This window comes from Perca flavescens, chromosome 17, assembly GCF_004354835.1.
Source record: "Perca flavescens isolate YP-PL-M2 chromosome 17, PFLA_1.0, whole genome shotgun sequence".
Classification (NCBI taxonomy): domain Eukaryota; kingdom Metazoa; phylum Chordata; class Actinopteri; order Perciformes; family Percidae; genus Perca; species Perca flavescens.
Window position 1 is genome coordinate 21,094,230 of NC_041347.1, and position 25,316 is coordinate 21,119,545.

The 25,316-nt window shown below is 38.2% G+C and overlaps 1 protein-coding gene across 1 annotated transcript; it reads right to left on the reverse strand.

The window, feature by feature from the left end:
- Positions 1-354: 354 nt before the first annotated feature.
- LOC114572563 (receptor-type tyrosine-protein phosphatase epsilon) lies at positions 355-23,566 on the reverse strand. The gene is made up of 19 exons (XM_028604240.1): positions 23,178-23,566; positions 16,639-16,883; positions 9,718-9,789; positions 9,102-9,198; positions 8,503-8,576; positions 7,945-8,081; positions 7,680-7,770; positions 7,445-7,521; positions 7,327-7,363; positions 7,126-7,223; positions 6,422-6,541; positions 5,341-5,504; positions 4,137-4,272; positions 3,790-3,939; positions 2,651-2,782; positions 2,286-2,411; positions 1,977-2,128; positions 819-954; positions 355-692 (listed from the first exon to the last, which is right to left on the reverse strand). Exons 3-19 carry the CDS (start codon positions 9,782-9,784, stop codon positions 618-620), a joined length of 1,869 nt encoding a protein of 622 aa, XP_028460041.1. The 5' UTR covers positions 9,785-9,789; positions 16,639-16,883; positions 23,178-23,566; the 3' UTR covers positions 355-617.
- Between the last annotated feature and the right edge of the window lie 1,750 nt (positions 23,567-25,316).

Sequence of the window (25,316 nt, forward strand, 5' to 3'; positions counted from 1 at the left end):
ATTCACACGTCAGACAGGACATTGTGTTAGCGTTAATCATTTCACCCTACTTATCAAACATCATTTTTTTCTCCTCATAGCAATCAAACATGTTCAGAGGGCAGTATTAAATACAAGACTAATGTAAACCACAGGCATTGTGGTGAGTAACAAAATAAAGCAGAAATAAAAGAGAATGCATGTACTCTACAAAACATTAGTGGTGCATTTCAGGTGAGCAATACATACAATATATATATATATATATATATATATATATATATATATATATATATATATATATATATATATATATAATTAAATAGATAAAGTTGGAATACAGTCTTTGAATGTTTTTCTTTATTGACCCTCACAAAGCTGCAACATAAAACTTATACATATTGAAGATCCCAACCAACCTATTAATAAACCACTATAATTTCTATATTTTACATTGGGATACTTGAAGATCAAGAATTCCTGAAAGAGACAGACTCTCCTGGAGTACAGATGTTTTCAATTATATTACAGTATGTTACAATTATTTCTTTAGATCTGTAATCAAGTGCAAAATGTAAAAAGAGCTTGCTGTAGGAAACAACATTCAGAAAAAAAATGCACAAGTCGAAACAGCATTATTATTTAAAATTGGCGTAGTCTGAGAAAATGTCAACAAAATCCTGAACCACTCGGTAGCAGAAGTCGTATTGCTCCTGGAAGAAGGAAAGGTGTTGGTGTTACTGTGCATATACGTGCAGAAATAGTTCCAAACAACACAGAAGTGAAAAAACTGACAGATTCTGCACAGCAGGTTTGATATGATCTCGTTTTCCACCTACCACAGTCTGAACCATGTGTGGTCTCTGCATGCGTAAACTCTTGACTGTCTGAAAAACGTCCAGGAGGCCTTCAGCTTTCACCCTCTCCAGAATGTTACTGAGGGCAATGAAGGTACCAGTGCGACCCGCACCAGCGCTGAAACATGAATGACAAAACCAATCAGCAAACACATCACATATTACACACGCTGGACGGCCTTGGAAAATGGTGAGACTTGTTTCAGAAAAACTACAGACGATTTAGATATACAGCTCAGAAGTAGAACAAGAACATTTTAAATTCTAATTACTTGTCAGTTTCTTCACAACAATCTCAACTCTTGTAATCTTAGCAGCACATCCTTTTTCCATTTGAATGAAAAAGTTTGCTAAGGAAAAGGTGACCTTTTGTGTAATAGTCCTAATAATCATCCTCACTTAAAGAGAGGCTAATCCAAATGCTAACACTAATCAGTTTGGAAGCTCAGTGTTTGACTGAGTCAATGTTTACAAGGATGGTGGGATGGAGAGAGAAAGACAGAGAGAGACAGGAAGCGAGTGTGAGAGTGATGTGCGATTCGGAAGAGAAGTGTAGAGAGACATTGGGGATTGCAATGGGTTAGCCCCATTTCCCAGGGGCAGAGAAAAAGCTTTAAAAAGCCCTTCTTAGACAAGTGGTGATGAAGGAATAGAGGAGAGTGATGACACCATTTCCTGTCGTTAGCTCATCTTATCAGATTAATCATAGTGGGAGTCAGAAGAGATTTCACTTTGAGAGGTTTTAATTGACTGTGAATCAGTGGATTGGATCAATCCCACAGGGGCATGCTGCTTTAGAATCACTTCACCTGAAGCTAGGTTCTGATCAAAGCTTTCACAGCTAAGTCTTTATAAGGGATCACATAAGTGGTTTAGGCATAGAACACCAGGTCTACTGAGGCAAAATGTAGAATTTATTGTAACAGACATTTGTAGGAAAGAAAAATGTATCCAGAAAAATGAAATTCCTTCCAATATCACTCTAAGATATTCAGGTGATTAGGTAATAAAAGTGCAGTGAAAATGAAAGAGGGTTGAATTAAAAGCATGAGTGGACAGAAACATTTTACGATATACTGTATATAATTTCATATGAAGATGCACATTATGCTGCAGAATTGTTGAACTGAAGTTCCTCACCTGCAGTGCACAATTATGGGACGGTTTCCAGACTGCTGCTGCTGCCGCTGCACAGCGGCAATAATGTCAATCATCCCTCTTCCCTCGGCTGGTATTCCGATCTCAGGCCATCCGTGGAAGTGGAAGTGTCGGACGTGTTGTGACTGCTTTTCCTGGAGCAATGGAGAGATTACTCTATTTTATTCTATTACTTGATTTCTGTGCACCTAAAATTGTTAGATATAATAGCATTTCATTAAATTTTAATTGACAGGAAAATATGTCCATTTAAATTGTCTATTTTAAATGTTATAATAAAACATTACGCACTGGTCTGTAGGTGAGCACCATGTCTTTGAGAGTAAAGGTTTCACACTGTGCATCTCCAGTCAGCTCCACAGTATAATCTCCAAATGTTACACTGCCCTCTGATGGCCAATACTGGAAACACTTTTCCTAGTTGGTAAAGGTCAGATGGAAATACAATTAGGCTTCATTTGACTGATTTATATCCTATTAGTGTTATTATATTTTCAGTGTGCACCACAAAAACAATATAAAGCTATTAAATACATACACAGACTGTCAGGAATAAGAAATAAGTTAATTATAAAAATGTAATAAGAGAATAAAAAAGACTGTTTAAATGTGCAAATCTTGCGCTCCTGCACTTTTGCAAGAGCACCATACTGTACCTGCTCCCTCTCTTTGAGTTCGGTGAGCGTAACGATTGAATGACACCTCCACTCCCACACCATCCTCCAGAAGTCCTCCACTGTGTGAGACAGTGGGCCCTGGGTTGCGATAAAATAGTGCCTTAGCCCTGCCTGTAGCCATAATATTTTGCATTGGTAAAGATCAATCCTTCTATGGGAAACAACACTTGAGAGTACAGCAATAAAAACATAATTATTTTGAAATTGTTTGCAAAAGAAAAAAAGAAAAATGAAACTTTATATATGATTCCTAATAAAAAAAAGTTACAGGAGGCTGATGGAAAAAAACCAGCTACATCAATAAAGGAGGCATTGATGTAGTCGGTGAACCTATGTCAATTTTCACTGTGAGTTGTACACATTTCCGTTGAAATCATCCCAACTTTAAAAAAAAAAAATGAAAATGCCATTGATCACAAAGAAAATGAACTGATTAGCCAAAAGGCTGATGCCATAAAATAAAATCAGCAGCAGTACAACTTTGATGCTGTGCATTATGAAAGTGTTGGGAGTATCAGAGCCTATATCAATTTTCACTGTAAGAAGTTGTACACAGGCTTTCCGTTCCAACTCTACTCCCAACTTTTCCCTATTCTGCCATTGTTCTCCTTCATTGATTAGCCGGATATTGGCCATCTATAAAATCAGCAGCAGTGTGATACTTTGATGTTATTGACATCATTATGAAACTTTGTTTTCATTAGTCGGAGTATTCGTTTACACGGAAACATGGTGAGACAGGTTCTATTTTCATGTTGAAAAAAAAAAGGTTCCCTGTTCAAAAATGTTTCCTTCATTTGTAGGACAAAATTGGGAAGAAGAAGAAGAAGAAGAAGAAGAAATGGATGGAAAATTCCATTGAGTGTGTATGGAGCTGTGAAGGACTCTTTGCAACAAAAATGAGAATTTTTCAGCAAGCTATAGTAAATCCTGTGTGGCAGATGGTGGTGTCTTATGAAGTTGTAGTTGATTCAAAGCATTGCTATTTACGTTACTACTGCCAAAAGTGGCACCCTGGGCAAGTTTTCCATGATTATACTCCCATACAGGACGCAGGGTCATAAGGGGGCGATTCATTACTGACTAAAATGTTTAAGAGTGAGCTTCTTTGTTCCTACCCTGAACTCCTCCTCCAGGCCCAGCCTGTCGTGGGGAGCCCTGGTGTTGTGAAGCCTCTGCAGATGGCCCTCCAGAGAGCACACATCCAGCTCTGTGTCTCCATACAAATAGTACTCTAACAGAGCCTGGTAGATGAAGGAGTATTGCATCTGAGGAGGAAGACAGAGTAAGTGAAGGAGACAAAGAGGTAGAAGTAGTAGCTTTAGTTTGCCAAAGTATTTCCTACTATTTTTGTATATCACAGACGTGGTTGTTTTCCACGTCCTTGCTTGTTTATGCCACAATTGGAGCAGCGAGTTGAGCTGTCAGTCCAAGGTACAACAGGTCGGAGAGGGTCAACACTTACATCTGTCTGGATGAGCTGACAGCGCTGTTCTCGTATTCTGCTCACAGAGCCGAAGACATCCACCCTCTGTTCCATGTGCATCATGTCGATCATGCTGTCAATGACAATGAACGTCCCAGTCCTTCCCACCCCGGCACTGTCGAAACACAAAACAAAAAGAAGGCACAAGGTCTTCTCTGTAACAAAGTGTAGCTATTAAAGAAAATGTGTCAGATAAGAACTCTACACCACATTGTATCTATACAGTACTGGTCTATATTGACGACGATTCAATTAGGTGATTGCTCCGGTGCCGCTGGAAGATGTGATCATTTTCGATCAGATGTCCCTTACCTTACGCTTTCTTGTGTTGACATTCTAAACTCTGGTCGATGTATGAGGACTATGATTAACTGCTCCTCAGATCTCTGCAGGGTAAATTCAGACAGCTAGCTAGATCTGTCGAACCTGAGTTTACTTTTGCACGACTATAACAACTTTTGAACAAGCACGTTTCACCAAAACATGTTCCTTCCCGAGGCTAATTTTGCAGAGGCACCTTTATTGGACTAGCCAGACCTTCCTCTGCAGCCCTGTGGAGGTAGGTCTGGCAATGCAAGACCAATACAGTACAAATGGAACCACAGCAATAGAAGAATATAGTTTTCTCTCACACAATACAGAATTTTGCATTCTCGTTATATATTGCCATGCTATCCCTGTCCTCTTAAATAAGACGTCAATTGTGGACAGCCTCAAGCATGTGTAAAAGTGCTTCACCTCTGAAGCCCAAAGACACTCCTAATAGATTTACAAGGGTCATTTTAGCAGACAGAACCACTGGGAGCACAGAGCTGCGATTCCACAACGTGGTGTTGAAGCCTCCTCAATGGGCCCCATTCAAGAACAACAGTCCCTCTCCCTGAGCACCTGTTGCAGCAGTTGCTACAATCGGCTGCTGATTTCTTTGGTGAGGCTTTCCACTGACTGGCCTGACTGTTGGACAAACATATGCACATACAATATTTATTGATGCTTCACTTCAGTTTTTATACATTTTACCTACAACAGAGTTCAGAGTTTCAGATACCACATTTTAGTTTTTCTTGTAGATTTATTGCAAAACAGGAAATGAATCATTCAAAAAGTGTTGTGAAGTGAATAAACTCTATGACTCTATTTATTATATCTTGTCTTCTGGCTTCCGTTATACTACACATTTTACCTGCAGTGCACAACAATGGGTCCAGCATACGATGGATTGATAGCCTTGACCTTCTTGAGGAATTTCAGCATGCCGATGGGTGAGAATGGCACCCCGAAGTCTGGCCAGCTGGTAAAGTGGAGCTGGGTGACCAGCCGTGGAGCTCGGGGACCATCACTGCCCTGCTGTGAAGGACACACACACACACACACACACACACACACACCTCAAATTAACTGTAATATTTGCAAAAAGAATTATCATTTTGCTACTTGTGACAGAATATAATTATGAAATGTGTACTGGTTTGCCTCTGCCTTGCTCACATGTCTCATGAGAACGTAATTTCATTCTCTTGAACACTTGGTTGCTCTGTGTTCAGAGAGTTAAGTGTAAAAGCACTGCCAGCTTGTACTGCAGCACAGTCACAGTTTTCACAGAGTCAGAGAGGATATCTGCACTTCTCTGGCTTCAAATGGAAAGGGAACAAAGTGAATTTTGCAATCTGAAGGCTTTGCGGTACACTAAGATGGCACTCTACTCGGCAGTCAAAAGCAGGAAGAGAAATACAGATACTGTATGTGTATGAAGCTGTAAATATGAGACATTTGAACAGTTTACTGTATGTTAAACACACCTACATATTGATAATTTCATGCTGTGTCTATTATGTATATCCTTTAATATTCCTTAATATGTTTCCATACTTGTTTTCATTTATTTATTCAATTTAGCATCTTATTATAGTTTACTGAAATGTCTCCATGGGGAACATTCATTTTTTTACACCATCTAAATGAAGCTTTGTTTCATGTTTAATTTTTAATAGCAATCTAGCTATTATGGTTATAGATTTTTATAGCAATTAAGAAGTACAGTATATTAAGAAAAATATTGAAAAAGCACACACTTGTTTTTTTAGAGCATGTGTATATCTAAATAAAAGCATAATTTATCTTAATCTTAAATTGTTTCCTTTTTCCTGCTGTACAGTATAATTACATAGTTGTTGTGAGGTCAAGTCAGTTGTGTGTGCATTAAAAATACATCCATTATTAATATCATTAACATTCTGATATGTAGATCCAGATATTTTACTTACATATTGAACGCAAAACTTTCTTATGGTGTAGTCCACCAGTACAGTGAAGTCCTCCATCGCCACCCTGATGTTCCCGTACATCCAGCAGCCTTTTTCTGGCCAATACTGATAACATTTATCCTGCTCAGAGACAATAAAGAGGTTATTCTTCTTGAACTAGAAGACAAATTTACATCTATAAAGAACACACAACAGTATTATCTTTGCAACTTACATCTCAAATGCTCATAGAGCAGCATCTGTTGTGTATTTCGTATGTGCACGTATGGGAAACGTGTATTTGACGCATGTATTTCACAATCCAATCCAAAGGCAATCACTGGGACTTTGTGCGACTCTGTCAGTCAATAAGATCTTCACAGTGACGTTTCAACTCATTAACTAGATTCTTAGACTAATTATCATGAAGCCTCTTAGGATCTTATCAACAATTATTCCGTCATTGATCCCCATCGCCTCTATCCTGCCCTATCAAACCTGCAATTGAGCTCTCAATTGATCATCCCTTTGAGGCTAAATTTAATGCGATGCTAAGTAATCTGCTTTGTGACACTTGGTATAGATTCTCAGTTGGGAAAGGGGTCAAAGAAATTATGCCCATGACTTTGGGTCATGAGAATACAAATGGGTTTTGATAATGGTGCATTGGAGGCATATAGAGTGTATAGGTTCATTCTATAACATAGACAAATACTCTAACAAACCTCTTTCCTTTCTTTGAGATTTGTCAGCATTACTATAATTGCTGTTTTCTGTTCCCAAACCATCCGCCAGAAGTCGGCCACTGTCTCAAGCTTCGGGCCTAAAGCAGAATCAAGAAAAGTATAAAAGATACAGTGCGAATGGTCATACACTCAACAGCAAAATTACTTAAAATACTAAACCAAGCTAACATGCACATTTACCTTGAGCTGCAATGAATTTGTTTTTCTCTTTAAAACCCTGTGTGAAAAAACACAGTATTAATAATTTGTGAAGAGTCCTATAATCGGAATTAACAGCTTAATTGCAACTAAGACTCACATCTATGTAAGATGCATTTATGTAGTCGGAACATGGATGTCCCTCTAGATGACTTAACAACACTCTTGAATGATCATCTGTGAAAGAGAGAAGAAAAAAAAGAAGCCTGCAAATAAAGTTGGTTCTTATTTTCCATTCAGCCCACGTCGCCTTTCCTCACGGTTTAGAGATCAATAAAACTGCAAGTCTACAGGTTACATTAATATGGTTAGCTGCAGAATAGATCCTCACTCACATGGCAAAATGTTTGGGTATCTGTTTTTCTCTCTGTTGTGCTCTCTGCTTGCCTCCTCAAAGGATCCGTGGTGGTAGTAACAAGGCAGCGACTGTAAAATAAGAACAACCAATAAAGCCAGAGACAAAAATAAAGCCACGGGTACACAGCCTACTAACATAACATTTTATTACTATTTTCTGTACTTGTTCTATGCTTTCAGGACAAAGATCTTAGTCAGTTACAAACTGCAGTGCATATCCACACCACACAAACTCGTGCTTACGTTGAACTCCTCTCTGAAGAGTTTGCCGTCATCTGCAGAGCGTATCCGGTACTCCTCCTCCAGCGAGTCCAGAGGGATAGGGAAGTATCTCTTGGATGGCGAGGGAGATCTGGGGAGGAGGACCACTGTCTGCTCTCCTGGGTTTAAAGCAATATTTGGCGGTCAGACTGCTAATGGTTCCCAATAGAGAACATTACAAGCTCTCATAGCACCTGCAAAAACAAGCCTGATGGCCATTAAGATTTCCTACTTTTGTGGGTACATGACAGAAATGATTTCTTGAGTCATAAACATGTTGCTGCTGCACGGAGCAGTCTTAACTCAGAATGTGGCCTTTCCTTTGATTTACTTGAATTGAAAATGTATATGGCTCCCTACGTGCTAGGAAAGCAAAGAGCCTTCCAAAACCTTTCCCGCTACCTTGGACTTTAGATCGTGAAACTTTCCTAGTCTATAAAGAATGTAAGCCTGCATTTGACATAAAAAAGAAATAAAAAGTAAAAGGCTGTATTATATTTTCATGCACTGGTGGTTATATTAAGTACAGCACAACGGTACCTTGTTCCTCCAAGAAGCCATTCGGAATCTTTTTATCCACCGAGGTAACAAGAGCTTTCCTGTGGTTTTTGAACCTACAGTAATGACAAAAGGGAGAGGCAGAGAAAGCAAAAACTTCAGAGGAGATAAAGGGCAGATATCTGTATTAAGAAAGCAAAAATAAGCTAACCCTGGTGTCCACGGCAGAGCTGTAAAGCACATAAGGTAAGCAAACAACAAATACCAAAACCAATATCAACCATCTAAGAGAGGCAAAGCTGTTCCTCCTCATGGCGTCCTCAGAAAAAGAAGATTTGAGCTGGCTGGTCAGTGAATGAGTGTCTGTGACCTGACCCGACCTAGCTGTTTTTGTTTTCTGTCTTACTTGAGATGCAGCTGTTTACCCATAAGCCAATGCTCACCGCCTGTTTCAAAACCACCCCCAACCCATATGCCCTGACCCAACACACTCACTCTCATGCTAAAAGGGAGAGAGAGAGAGAGAGAGAGAGAGAGAGAGAGAGAGAGAGAGAGAGAGAGAGAGAGAGAAAAGAGAACGAACAGATTCACTCATAGACAAATAGAGTAAGTTGTGGATGTGTGTGTGCAGGTTTATTCACCTCAGACAGTAGATTGTCAGCAGGACAACGATGATAAGAAGCAGGGATATGACCAGTGTTGAGGGCAGCACATGAGCACCCTGATGGGTGGGGGTTTCTGGAAAGAACACACCGTGATCATAATAGTTTTAATCCCAAAATAGATTGAACAAATTGATATTGAAAGAAATAGTTTGATGTTTTGGGAAATACACAGCTGCTGTCGTTTTTCATCTTCTTCTTTGCAAGAAAGCAAATACATATTATCCAAAATGTAAACTATTTCCTTAAAGCAAGACCATGCAACTTTTGCTGAGTGATAACCACTCAATGATAGGATAATGGGAAATGGTCAAATGTAGTGTAACAGCACAAGTAGAAGAAGAGTCACAAAGTCAGTGAACTGACTTCATAACATCATTTGCAAAGTAATATATGTCAGACCAAGCAAGGCTGTAGCAGCTGAATCCCTTAGTGCATCAAAGTAAGTAAGGGTGTGATTTGTTGCTAATAAATTCAACTTATACATATGCAGAAAAAAACATAATTTAATCTTTCAAAAGTTACATAGTCTTGCTTTAACATCTTATCCTTTCCATATGTTGTTTAATTGCTCTTAAGTCACTTCAACAATTACCTGCAGTTTGGTTCTCATGAGATGAATTATTCACAGCAATAGAGATCCCAATCAAAAACAACACCATTGTCACTGTGGAAAAATACAAAACACCAATTAATTAAAACAAGAAAAAAAGATTAAACCCTGTTTTTCTCCACAAAGACCACTAGAAGGCGCCAAATCAATATGAAATGCATCTGCAGCCTGTGAAGCAAGCAAAGGGCAAAAAAAAGAGAGCTCAGCTTTGATGGGGTTTGAGAGTGATGTCTGTCTCTCTGCAGAGCAGTTAAAGTCCTTGTGGGAAATCTGCTTGCAGTCTTGTCCTGCCAGGCTGACTTGAAAGAGCAGCAGCATATCAAATAACTTAATATTCAGACATCAAACCAGAGAGGAGGCTTTAACCCTCAGGTGACAGTAACCATATCCCCTGTGGACCCTGTGGATTTGACACTTGAGTTGAGCTCAACGTAGTTATTTGGTAGAAGCCATCTCATTTTGCTGTGTTGTCTTTGATGTACAGCACTGTGCAGCCTATCAAAGCATCCTGCACAGTGACAATAAGACATGCACACTGTTCCTCAATGTAGTAGCTGTTTTTAAATACAGTGGGCATACTGTAAGTGTGATTTCACCCCCAGAGGAATAGTGATATCAATAAACAGCTTTACAGAGTTTAAGAAATAGCATATGCATATTGGTTACACTGTGTTGTTTTTTCTTTGACTTCGACAGATTTACCTCGCTCTACAGTTAACCATCATTTTATTCTAAACCACACTCTCAATTCTCCCTTTTACTTTATTGCTGGAAGCTATTAGTGATTCATTTGGGGAAGAGCTCCGCAAGTGTCTTTCCAAAATGAAAAGAATATGTCAAATTCCTCACAACTACACCAAAATTAAATCAATCCTGACACATTATCCTTGTGTCTTATTATCTCCAAAAATGTAGCAGCCAATTTCTCCAAACTTACGTCAATTTCCCTCTTTTCTACCCTGTCCTCCAAATGAGAAGGGGAAGAAATCACAGAATAAATTGGGCTAACGGGGCAAATCTGCCTAAACGACTTTGATGAAATAAATGAGAGAAGCAAGAATTGAGTGTCCTAATTTATTCTCTGTTCCAAGTCCCTTTCTCGTTATAGAGGCCACAAGACTGGATGGAATAATTCATTGTGTCAATTTAGTTCTTCTTGAAATGGGTCATCTAGGGGCCTAATTTGTGATGTTTGAGAGAATGTCTTGCAAATGACCCTTGGGGGCTTCATATAACTATATCTCCCAAAGATTTTGCAGAAAACGAAGCCACATAATAATGCTCTAACAATGTGCTCAAAACAAAATTTATGTTGACACTTATAAAGTATTATTAGGGGCTCTGTGTTTTGCACATTATACGGTCTCTCTCTGCAATAATACACAGTACCACACCCGGGATGCTGACATGCATGCACACATGCACATTTGCACAGGATGTAATCAGCATGGCACCAGCTGAACACAACTTCTTTTATTTAATGTATTTCATGTTCACAGTGCCGACAGATGCCTATTTTTTACGTTAATAATCATTGGACAAGCAAATGAAATTCCCCTTACACTCATTTAACATACCAGAATCATAACTCTGTGCCACACACACACACACACACACACACACACACACACACACACACACACACACACACACACACACACACACTGCCTTTTCTCACATCACATGTGCATGCCCACAGCCAAAGGCTATGTGTTGCATATGTGCCGCATTCTGTTGGAGGAGCCACTTCTCTCCCCAGTGTTAACAAGCTGACAGTGTTGGCACCTGTTTCCCACTCTACCCCACTGGGCAAGTCACATTCACTCACACAGACCCATCCTACAGCTCTATGCTGCAAGGCATGCTGTACGTATGGGTCACTGCACAGGTCTCTGCATATCTGTCATCTCCTGGCAGCTACAGTATACAGTATACATATATAGGCAGGAAATGAAAGAACAGAATGGAACTGTAAAAACATGTCAAATGCACATCACTTTAAGTGACCAGTTAAATTAAACAATTATAACTCAAACCTAGACTGAATATTTTCCTGTAAAAAGAAAATTAAAACAGAATTGAGTCCTATGTAATGATACAGTATGTGTTGCAGTGTGGCCCTCTGAACAACAGAGAGAATTGATACAACTGAACACAACTTGAGAGCATGCTAAGCGGAGGAAGAAATAGTAGACATCTTATTGCATGAGAAGTCACTGTACTGTAACCATTACCAGTTTGTCACTTATTAGTTTATTTATGGAATGCACTTATTGTAAGTCACTTTATACAAAATAATTGGACAAATAAGTACAATGTAATTTTTCAAAAGTGATAAACTACACATTTTACTTCCTTTTCAAAGGGAACAAGAGTTTTGGGTTGCTGACAAAAGCAGTAAACAAGTGTTACCCTACATTCAAGGCATCTTCCGCTCAGAGGGCCTACAATTGTTTGTGTTGCTGTGAGAAAACAGTAAAGTCATGGTGACTCTACTTTATTCATTCATTCATTCATAACATGCATGAATGAAAAAAAAAAGGAACAGGAAGAAGAAGAAAATCTTATGGTACCTGTCACTTATTTGTGCACATCAAGAGAAAAAAAAGAAATTAACAAAAAACAGCTGCTTCATGAGTGGATCAACCCTAATCCTCACCCCAAACAACAGTCTAAGTCTGACAAGACTCAAACTGTTGTCTCTTATTAAAATGTAATTTCTGTGATAATGTAGGTCATATATATTTCATTTTTCGAAATATCTGCATTTATCTTAATGAAACTTGCTATGACTCATTATGACACATTATGCATTATGGTTAATGCCATTTACTATACACTATTATGTATCATAATTAGCATATGACATCATCTGACCCTTATTTGAAAGGGGATTTGCTGGAGAGGCCATGTTAAACAGGGAAAAACTGTTGCTTTGGTATAATTGGCCTCACCATCCCCACCAGCTATTTATTCATGGGTTTCAGATGGAACATGTGTCTTCACTTTTTCCCACTGTATAAAAGTGAAGCCAAAATATGCCGCATACAGGCGCAGCCATCTTGTACTTGCTTTTCTGTCTGTTTAATGAAATACTAAAAACAAGGTGATAACTTCAACCTCCTGCACCTGCTTGGCATACATGAAATTATATAGCATCACTTAAGTTGGGAGTGCAGAAGCAAATCATCCCATCCATGCATGATGCAATGCTAACATTCAGAATGCATCACATGCAGGTTGAACCTTGAAGCTAGTGTTAACATTTTGAGCAGGAATATGAATTATTCATCATTGATATGCTTTGTATTTGTGCTTTTGTGAACAGAGCTGAGATGATCAGCATTTGACTGTGCATTAAATATGAAGAAAAGCTAAAGAAACTTAAAAACATGTACTGTTCATCTTCAACATTCCAAGGCTCACAACACCATGAAATAAAAACGTTCTGCTTGACTTCAATGTCTCCTTCACCTTGGCTCTAACATGAAAACCACAAAACAAGACTGACAAATAGAAACACAAACCATAGAAATGTGTATTTTCCTTTTGCCAGACCAGCAGCCTGTCATGTTCATCATTAATTACAACCAGACTGTGAAGGATAAGGTGATGTATTATCCATTTCCAACAAGAAACATAAAAATATGACTAAGCCAGATGAGAGTTTTTCCCCCTTTTTTAAAAAAAATGACTGTACTTACAGATTTAACCTTACAGATGTGACCAGAAGACAGCTTTTGATTTGCAACTCACAAATCGGTTATACCAAACAGAACATTCATGCAAAGTTCTAAATACTTATAACATAATCATATGACTCCATGATAAACCTCCTGGCATTAGTTAAACACTAATAATAACAAGTTATATGCAAACTTCATAGAGAACAATACATGATGTGCATGTGTCAGACAAATGCAGTGTAGTGCAAGCTTCTTATTTCTCAAATGCATACTATAAAAATATTCATTCATGTTCATCATTTTTAGAGCTCTTAAATATTGTATTAGATGCTGATAACCACTGGTAGTTACCGTAACATCAAGGTGATTTGTGTCATATTCTATCTCTTTTGACCTGTGTATCATTTATAAGAGCGCATAATGTTCTTGGACTGCTCCACGGATCTATTTAATGTCCTGCCACAATATAGCCTAATACTCTGGATATAGGTTGCTGCTCATAATCATTGGGATGACATTTTCTTTTTTAACCTTGACACTACATCTACAACTATGGCTACTGTAGCTAGCACTACTGTAGCTAGATTACAGCTCAACTGTCACATGCAAAAATCTCACAGGCAATGGGAAATTAAAATCTACTATCCTAGTTGAAATTGAAATTGTTAGTTGAAATTGAAATTGTACAACTCATGATCTTCATTCTTCCTCCTCTGTGCTGTCATAGTGCACTTGTTTGATGTAGCACAATAGTTGCAGGCATTTATTTGTGGGCAAACTATTTCAGCTTCACAGCCAGGAATCTTAATTACTCTGCAAACCTTTTTTGCATATTTTTCCTAAAAGAGTATAGATGAAACATGGAAAATACAATGTTGACACGCTTACTGAGTCGCTGCAATGAGGTGCCAATGGGAACCAGCTGGCAATTATTATCAACACGTTTAAAGGTAGTCTAAAAATCTGAAAATTAGAAAAAGTGAAAACACTGTAAATCATGCATGTTTTACATTAGTACTTGACACTATTAAATGACACCAGCACTAAATCAGTCTTTTGCTTTTATGCTACGGTATACATGTATGTGGTCTGTTGATGTGCCGTTTAATTTAAAAATCTAACTCCCTACCTGCTTTTTTTTTTTTTTTTACTTTATTTTGCATTTTTTTTAAGTCTTTACTTGCTTATATCTGCTTTTACATTCACAATCTATCCGATATTTAACTATACCTGCTGTTCAGGTTTATGAATGCATGTAGCCTATCCCAGCATGCACTGGGCAGAAGGCTGGGTACACCGTTGACAGCTCTCTAGTCCATCAAAATGGGTTTTATATTGTACAGTAATGAGTTAATGAAGGGTCTATTTAAAACCACGTCTAGCCATAAACAAAGGCAACAGTTGATTTCTATGTCTCTACAGGGTAAAATTATTCTTCTGTGCACTTCCATTTACTACACAGTTTAACATGATGCTCAGCACAGTGCAATAAAATAAGATTTAGGAGTACAGACCACAGCCATGCTAAAGCTACATTCAGGCATAGTTTGCATCATCAACATGCTAACATGCTGATGCGTAACAGGTATAATGTTTACTGTGTTCCCCATTAGTTTAGCATTATAACACACTAACATTTGCTGATCAGTACTAAGCACAAGGCACAGCTGAGGTTGATAGGTTGATCAGTAATTTTTAAGTACTGGACCAATTAAAATGTCAACCTTATGATGGAGCTAGATAAAAGGCACGGGGTCAACAAAGTTATTATAATTCATCCTGAGCAGGATATAAATGTCTGTACCAAATTTCATGGCAATTCAATCGATAGCTGTTGAGATATCATTCAAAACACAAATGTCAACCTCATTGTGGCGCAAGAGGAAAAGTCATCATCCTCTTGGATACTTGAATATCTCTAACAAATTCCATCGCAATCCATTCAATATGTGTTTTAATATTTCAGTCTGGACAAAAGTGGTGGATCGACAGGCCGACACCAAATGATAGCAAATGATGCGCCATTGCATCACCATAACACAATCCAACATTACATGTTGATTAATTGGAATGGGATATGATGCATGGTATGTAAACAGAAAGGAACCTCACTGACCTGACCATGCTAAAAGCTTACAACAATTTAAATGTCTATTGATTTGAAAAATGCAATTTCTAAATTATTCAACATGTTCCATCAGTGACACTGTGTAGAGCACATTCATGGATATTTGCCAGATATAATGCTTATTAGGCTATGATTTCTGATCTGGAAAAATAGGAGCAATATTGCTAGGTTTGCATGACTACAAATTTATAGTGAGATATACAGAACAATGTTAAAAGATATGGGTATAATTGGTGCTGCAGGATAGTAGTTTAGATGATAATAAAGGGTAAACAAATTCTGTTCACAGGGATATCTCAAACAATAACAAAATATCAAACAGATAGTTGTATCATGTCTCAGTTTCATCACAAATCAATACAGCCTCAAAGACAGATCCACATTTTGTGCTTGGCACAGAATAGATGGCATGTGTCTTGTACACAAAAAGATAAAAGTTTTTTGTTTGTTTTTTCATGGAGAGAAGGAACAAAGGCAGAGCAAAAAAAAAAAGAATACCAGAAACAGCCACCACTTCCATTGTCAAGTGCCAAGGAAAAGGATGGGACGAGAGCACAAACACATGTCAGTAAAGTGTGGCAGCAGAGAGAAGAGGGAAGATGAAAGAGGAGATGAGATGAGACGAGAAGAGAGGGGAGAGGAGTTGGAGCTAGAGGAGATAAATGTCTAGATTCTGGGTTCAGAGATAACAGCCATAATGGTAGACATCCTTAGTACACAGAGGCAGTAAATAGGATGAAGCTGTACAGTCTGGTAAGTCGCTGCTATATCTTCAAATGCAGTTTGCTGTATTTTAGATATGAGGGAGGCTTTGCAACATAGCTGCCTTTCAAAATACACATCACAAAAACTTCAACTTCCTATCAAAAAGACATTTTACTTAACACTGGGAATGTTACTATCTCTTTGTCTCATCTTCTTAATCCTCTAAATATGTCTCTGATCACTGTCTACTACATATTAAAAATCAATCATGAAAGGAGACACTATGATTATTAGATTATTTCCTCTTAATAGATTCAATTTCAATTGATTCCCTGAAACAGAATTGACCTGGTTTGTGGTCAGATAGCTTAATAAAAGACTTACACTTCCAAGCAAAGCCAGTGTGATCTGGTATCAGTTGACCCGTCAGTCCATAGCAGCCATGTGATTCCACTTCTTTTCTTGGTTGGACTTATTGAGGTTTTATAGCCTCAGTCATTCTCCTACTCACATCCTCTCTGAGATATCGATAATAGTACTGGGTGAAGTAATGACTGAGGTTGGTGGCGGGGCCTGATGTCGTTTTCAGCGCTTTAGATTGGGATCAAGGCGCAGGGGTCCATGGGAACCTGGAAATGTAAGCAAATGTATAAAAGTTCAACCAAAACCAAAACGATATAGTTAGCTCTTAGCTATATCTTTTTGGTATATATTATTAAGCACTAACAGAGGCTGACTCACTGTTTGAGGTTGACTCAAAAAAAAAAAAAATTGAAATGCATGAATACGCAAAAAAAAGAGAAGTAGAAGTGGAAGTTTGCATCTGTGCACAGTATGTCTGAGAGAATGACTATGCACTGCATGTAATCAACTGGGTCTGGATGTGTACAACAGTGTGTACTGTACATGACCAATGTTTGTGTACTGTTCACTGCAAAAACCTATGTTCCAAAGCAAAAACATTAACAAGCTATTTATCTCCAACCATGCAAAACTAATTCTCCACAAATTAGTCTTCCCAGACAGTGTTTGTGGTACACATGAGGAGTTTGCACCAATTCACTTGCTTCTAACACTATAATTGTAACAATCACCTTTAAATCTAATAACCGTAAACAAGAAAATAGTGTTCACAAACAATGTAGCCCAATTAAAGCCACCACTAATACACACAGCCGCAAATCTGTCCGTTAATGTGACTGTACAAGAAAACCATTGCATTTATGCAATGGGTTTCTTGCAAGTATGTTGGAAATAATTATTTACTATTTACACAAAGACTTGACTATACTGGTATTCTATCGCCTTGTTTGACTCTGAGAAAGAAAGCATGCACTTCTTCCCCTAACTCCTACTATCCCACTGCCCACAGGTGTAAGAAACAAAGCCATATTGTTAACACTTGGCTGCTGTGACACAGCCGAGCAGAAAGCAAAGGAGAAGAGGTGGATTAGTCACTAGACCCAGCTGGATGGGCCCACTCAGTCTGAGCCGGGGTGAGGAAAATGAATGAACAAGGTATGGAAAACACTTCTTTTCCCCCCGTACTGTAGGAGCTGTGCTCAACTTTTCCAAATGTTGCAAAGTAATTTGGCATTTGAACATGAACATGTTTGCTATTAAAAGCACCAGCTTTACCCCAAGAACTGTAAACCTGGTCAAAATATGTTTTAATAAATAAGGCTTTTAAAATGTGTTCTAGCATACTTACAAAAAACAGGTTTCAGTTTTTCTATCAGAAACAAAAGACAGGTTGTGAGAATAGGTGACACGAACACCAAAATTATCCATGGGCCAGACACAATTTCTCGGCCACTCAAGGTGACAAAATCTTGTAAACATTTTTTAAAAAGTTTGTCTCTAGGTAATATTTTGATGATAACTAGTGCTGAGTGACAGCTGTAGCTGTAAACAGCTATGCATTTACTAACCCACCAACAAATCTTCTTTAGCTAGTCCATCCTCTTAAAGGATTGATTTATGGACCTTTATTAATGTTATCCTAAACTATGTTTGGTATAATTTTGAAATGCTACATTCTTAGCTTTTATTAAAGTCCAGATGGGAGTCTGTCTGACAAATAACAGAGCACAGTTGAGCTTTTCAATGTCTCAATGGCATACATTTTTACAATTTTCTTCTCTAAATTATGGTGTTTTCGCACCGTGAAAGAGCCCTGAATAATCACTAGACTAGGAAATGTATAATTTCTTTATACTATCCAATTGTGTGGGGAGGTTTTGGTCTTTCAATTAGAAGAACATGTTTAAAGAAAATGTTAAGTCTATTTTATCTTTGCCTTCAAATGGGCAGTTCAATCGTGCAGTCAATCAGTGGTGATAAGCAACACGAAACACAATCAGATCATAGATATTAATCTACATTGCATTTAGTATACAAAATAGAAAGGTCCAAACTGATGCAGCAGAGTTATCCTGACTTTTAGTCCCAAGAGTGGCAGACAAAGTCCAAACACACTGGATCCTGCACCATAATGTAACTTAATAGTGTCTTGTATAGAAAGTCCCTGCCTGGTTAACACCCATATCTTTTAAACTCTTCACCCAAGCAAAGATTACTCAAGTGATGTTATTTCAGTAATTTCCCCAGACTTGCCAAAGTTCCTCCTGAACCACAGAAGACATTATACAAGTGTTTTTAAAGGCTGTGTAGCACTCAACGTGACTAGTAATTTGACATGTGCAATTGGTGACGTGTTCCTTCAAGATAACATGTCTCAAACATGGTAATGCATAGCTCCAATTTCTTTGATTCAAACAGCAAAGTAAGAAGTTACTCTCCGGTGCATTTATTCTATATGCGGAACTACAAGGTTAAGCTAAAAACATATACTAAAGAAAAACTGTCACAACACAGCTAATGTGACCTTTGACCTGACCTGCAAAAATAAATCTTGTTACTGAATCTGTCAATCAAAAATGAATCACAGAGTAACCAGGCAGAAATGGTGCTGTTCTCTGGATCTGAGCACATTTCAGCTCCCAGGCTGAACTCCCTGCTAGTTGTTATACAAAGGGTTTAAGAAAGGTTTAGCTACCAAGCAGTGGTACAACAATGTTAATAATAGGTAATGTTCTACACTGAAGTAATAATACGCTTCGAAGTATTAGGCTAGGCATTTTGCAATGGTAGTATATTATTATTCATGTTAAAAAGCCTGGGCTAAATGATAACAGGTATAAAAAATGTATATGATATGCTAAGTTATTCATACGGTTATTTCACTTGCGTGAAAGTCATTTGGGAGACTTTTATGAAGCAATCTTCATCTTTTCACACAGAGTATTGTTCTCTTTTCAGCCCCGCACATTCAGTCCAAAGAAGAAGGAGACATGCTCATGGCATACGATTACTGCAAGCACAAGCGCTTCCTTTCTGTGCCACTCTGCCCATTGACTAAGAGGGGAAACATGCAGGCCATTAAAGTTTTATGGGAGTGCAGTCATCACCCAGCCCTCTGTGGTTCAATCATTAATTCATACCAAAACAGGCAAGTACTATAGCTAAGACCAGCTGTGAGGTAAAGATGTTTCTTTTCTTGATTACATAATTAAGAATTAAATATCACTATTGTTGTCTGTTTTTTTATCGTGATTTGCATGGTCAAAATATTTGAAATCCATTCCCAAGTCTGACAGATGCTATTCACACACCCCAATGACTTCAATGAATCTAGCTTTTCATTCTATTCCCATGCTGCCTTGCTGACACTTAAATCCAATATTGATGGCTTCTATCCCAGAGGCACACGTGGTTTCCTGAGACGATAAATCCACTGTTTTATATATAATGGGGTAAACTACTGTAGGTCTATAGAGAGCACAGATGCATGCAGTAACCTTTATTCATGATGCTCAACGTGTAACGGGCGGAGACTGCATTTTGTCAGTCAGGTTGGAAAATTTGATTTCACACAGATTGTGGTGGTGAGTATCTGTATCTGTTTGTAAATATGATTGAATCTGTGTGTGACAAAATGCTGCTTTTTACAGCACGAGATAATGATAATTGTGTATTTTGCAAAATACTTAAAAAGATACTCTTCTTATGTTCATGTAAAGATCTGCAACTTGGAGTTCTGGACCTTAAGTGACTGGTCTACTGAGCATGTCACTGCCTGAGTCATGAACACCCACGCTTAGAAATAGGTGGCTATTGCCAAGGGAAATAGATGAGGCTTATTATTCTTATGCCTTCATATCAGAGGATGAGTAGAGTAATCTCCAGGCTCAAAGTTGAGGAGTCTGAAAATGACACTTCTGGGGCACAGTATAGGTGAAGCTAGGGACAAGAGATAATAATCATCGCAATTACAGCTTCACCACTCGTTGCAGCTCAACCAAGGGTAATAAGTTTGTTCCTTTTGCTAAAGTCCAGTACAATAAGTGGATTGAAACTGTAAGAACAAGCAGACAGTGCTACAGCAGTCCAATCATTACTATTACGTACTTAAATATAGGATGATATAAACACATTGTTAGGTGTCATATTTTAAACTACTTTGGGGCTTCAGTCAGACCCTGCAGCTGCATTCTCTGACTCCTTCATGAAACAGCTGTTCGTGTTTAAGAACAGTCACCTGCTTCCCACTTGATGAAGACTTGAGTCAGAGGTGAAATGCAAACAAGAAACCTTTTAAAATTGTGTTGTGATGATGAAGTGGATGTTTATTATTAATAAAATGTATGGATGTAGTCCCTGAAAAACAAAGCAGAGCCTCTCTTGTCTACATCAGTTGCATACATACACATATTCAACCTTGTAAAACACTAGTGAAGTGAGGTCTCCACGTCTCACACTGATCAGTGCACACATTCAGACACTCCATAGAATCGAACATAATCCCCATATGCAAGGCCTTAATTCTTATTTTAATGACAGACAACAGACAAAGACAGTTCAGATTAGCAGATCATAATTACCCAGGCACCTAATGGAAAATGTATATGGCTAGATAATCTCTGGTTAGCCCACATGGCCATGATAAAGGAGGGTAATCAAGATAATCAAATATAAATCAGTTTAGATAAAAGACTTGCTTTCCCACGCTGTACAAATCCTCTCTGGTTCATACATGTCTGCACGAAGCATAAACTCTCCAAAACGGTGAAAAAATCTATAAAACAAATCTTTAAAACTTCAACTTCACTCAAAACTGATTGTGAATAGGGAGAGGTGTCACAAAACATGTTTAATACAAAACTCGATGATGTAAAAGTGGCTCCCGTGATTGTTTGTTGTTTTGAAATCAAGATGCAGTCGAAAGTGCATTATTAGAGTTACACTGCCCTAAATATAAAAGTCTTCAATCTCGATTTGTAAATCAATCACACAGATTTTACTTGTTGGTTCTCTTCAACCTCCACACCTGCCCCCATTACTCTTTTTCCATGCTTCTTTCAGCCCAGGTGTTCATATCTTATGACACCAGTGAAGCACTGAATTAGCTTTTATGACTGTCATCTGATAGAGCATCTATGGCAACCACTGAATTGTCCCTTGGACAGATGGATGTCTTTATTAGCAAGAGAAGTGTATCATGTTGACTCAACAATGACTCATGTCTTTCTACAGAGGCTGTTGTCATATCAATGTCCTGCATCAAATTGTCAAAATGTAGCCTATATAAACTGCCCATCCATTCATACTCACAGCTATGCTAAACCAGTTAAAAACAGGCCAGTGTGGACGTATTTAACACATCAGCATCATTCTCACCTTAGGATATTGAGAAGTCATCATCAAGAAATTAATCTTTAATTAGCATGTGTCTAACTATAGCTCATGTATTCCCAAGGTGAAAAAAATGTGGGTGATGTAGCCCAATATTTAGACCACAGATGAAGAATATGAGGTAATTCTTAAATTAACATTAGCTTTTACTAGGCCATTTAATTAGAGATGGAACAGAAGGTGAAGTTATTGTGAATTAGGTTATGGTGAATGAGGGACATTTATAATTCATGTGAGAACACATGGTATTTCCACCAGTTTCCCACACTGCAACAAATATGCCATTCTCATTGTCACATAATTACCATACTATGATCAGAGTCTGTGTTAAGCAATTACAGCTATAAAAATTAAATTCTTCTGTCTATTACTTCTGTGTTCCAGATTAATGGGTCAGTCGTTGTCATTAGTGCTACAATGAAAATAGTACAAATATGAAAATGTGTAGAAGGGATGTGTATTTTATTTTGAAATTGAAACCAAACATCTGACCTGAATATGCCCTTGCTTCAAAATAAAATTAACTGACACAAAGTTATTCTCTCAGGTGATACCAGAAAACAACCCATATTGTGTAAACTACAGCATCCAGTATGACTGTTGAGTATGCCACGTACAGGCCTGTCTACTACATGTTAAGCCTACTACGTGTAATCGCCCTCTTGCGTTTTCTGTCTAGACCATGAGGATGCTGCATACCTCTTCCCAAAAACATCTGATCGCAATTTCGATATGAAATCAACAATTTCTCAGATGGCTCTAATGTAAAAATAATTATTAGGCCTACTAGAAGAGAAAATAATCACATGGAGCACCCTATGGTCGCAGGGCGTGCGTGGATTTGCTCCACTAACCCATATTTTCTGTAGTGCATGTTGTCTGTGTTCAGGAATGGCAGCCTAAACGGAATAGGCTATACGTCCAGTCCCTGTGGCCTGCATGCTGTTTCCCCCTCTCTGGAGATGGGTTGTAGCTAAAGCATTTTCTTCTTTCAGCGAAATGCAGCGTGGTCTAATTATAAGAGAGATGGAGGCTAATACATCCCAGCTACACTGAGTACCAGGGAGAGGCTTCAAAAACGAGGCTGAGTACATAACCGAAAGAAAACAGTCGGCGTTTGCGTAAATGCACATATGGAAAAGTAGTCCGGCTGATATTTTTGCTCTTACCGTGGTAGGCTACTCTGCGATGACCTCGCCTCACACGGCGCAGCGGCTGATGATGTCGGCTAGTGTCTTTCCTGCACGGACCCGACGCCTGCCTCTTTTGTTATGTCATTTGAAGGATAACACAAAACACATGGAGTTGTCTTATCATCTGACCGTAGACGAATAACGCGTTTATGTTCCCCTGATGATCATGTTTCCAGCAGATCTCTCCGAGGATGCGCTTCACCCCCGCCGGCCCACCTGCCTGCCTGAGCTGAGCCGTGTTATGGCAGCCAGAGTGGAGACTTGGAGACCCTCCCCCGGGCGCAAAGCAGTGAATCAGGTGGACACTCAGCATCCCTCACATTCCTGCATCATTGGAAGATAAAGGGCAGCCCTGTGCATAAAAGGCTCAGTTTGTCCTTGTTTTTCCTATCTTATGACAGTTTTTTTTACGGTTGACATTTTAGCTGTGACGTTTTTTCAATACATTAAGATATGTTTTAAGATGTAACATTCCTTTGGTGTTCCTCTTGGGGTTTACGTTATGAATTCACATTGACCTTATCAAACTTTATGGATTTGTTTCCTGTCACATGATGTTACAAACGTGCATGTCCTGTGGCATTTGTTTTGACAAACAGACTTTTGTTTCTGTATTTTAGCTTTAGTCAGCTAGGATGTCCATTTTAATTTATAAAAAGGATAAACAATGTAGTTCAGAGTGCTTTAGGTCAGTATTTAGTACAAAATCACATGGACAACTTGAGAAAATAAAAATAACTGACCAAAGGTTTTACTACTTTTAGATGTAAGTAGAGCCATCTGCTGGCAATGATGGACCTGTCATGCGTGTGCTTACAAAAAGTTGTTAATAGGATGAGCAAAAAGTAAAATAAGGTTATAATTTTAGATATTCACACCATGGGAATTTCAGTTGACAATTCAAGAAAAAGAAAAGAAAATGTAACATCAGGCCTAAATGTAAGTTTGGTGTTCAAAACATTTATTTTATATATATATATATGCTATATATATATATATGCTATTTTTTGTAAATTATATGGATCATAAGCAATTTGCATGCATGTCCTTTTTCTGCTTTTGTATCACAGCTAATGTGTAGTTCACATGTTGATACCGTTTAATAGCTGTGCACAGCAAGTGGCATTTACATGTATATATGAGCCCTCAAGTACGGAGCCCCAGACATGACATCCTGAAAAAATAAAATAAATTGTGCCTTGAAATGCTAATTTGTGGCCACAAAATACTAATTTGTGGCCAAAATATACTAATTTGTGGTCACAAAATACTAATTTGTGGCCACGAAATGCTAAGTTGTGGCCACAATATACTAATTTGTGGCCATGAAATGCTAATTTGTGGCCAAAATATAAATTTGTGGCCACAAAATAGTATTTTGTGGATAACGACGTAGCCTAACTATAATGCGGGCAGTTCTGCTATAACTATGTGGGGCACATAGGCTACCCAAAGCAAGCTAAAGGTGCAGTCATGGACAGAGATGATTTAATTGAATTGTATTTTAGGCTGGGAACGGCATAAACATTAATACATCACATCCACGCGTTTAAGCTGTATGATTACTCCCGGTTTATTATTGCTTCCTAAGGAGAGAGTAAACTGCTGGTGACCATATTAACCACCTCAGGCATAGTAACATATGTTTATCTGAAAGTAAATGAAATATATTAAGGTACATTTTCTCTGAAATGTTTACACTAGACCTACATTTAAAATAATCATATTCTACTGTAAAGAAAAGAAAGAACTAAATATTTACTTAGCATTTCGTGGCCACAAATTAGTATTTCATGACCACAAATTAGTATATTTTGGCCACAAATTAGCATTTTGTGGGCACAAATTAGTATTTTGTGGCCACAATTTTTTTTTTTTTTTTCTCCGAATTCATGTCTGGGTCTCCGTACTAAAGGACAACTTGAGGGCACATTTGTTAAAGGGCAGCTGTGCAAAAGCTCCTCTGTTCACAAGGTGTGCAGGCATACAGGCAAATTGCATGTCTGCCGGGGCTGTTGAATATCACAAGGAATACATATTTTGGCATTGTTTAATCACAGAACATTTGATAAATAAAGTGCTTCTTATAAAGTATATGGGACAATCCTCCTTTTA

Excerpts from the sequence above, each read along its gene's own strand:
- LOC114572563 (XM_028604240.1), bottom strand. The coding sequence starts at position 9,784 with ATGGTGTTGTTTTTGATTGGGATCTCTATTGCTGTGAATAATTCATCT. Across the intron at positions 7,224-7,326 it reads CAAATTCATTGCAGCTCAAG|GCCCGAAGCTTGAGACAGTG; the intron begins GTAAATGTGCAT and ends ATTCTGCTTTAG. Across the intron at positions 2,783-3,789 it reads GCCTGGAGGAGGAGTTCAGG|GCAGGGCTAAGGCACTATTT; the intron begins GTAGGAACAAAG and ends TTATGGCTACAG.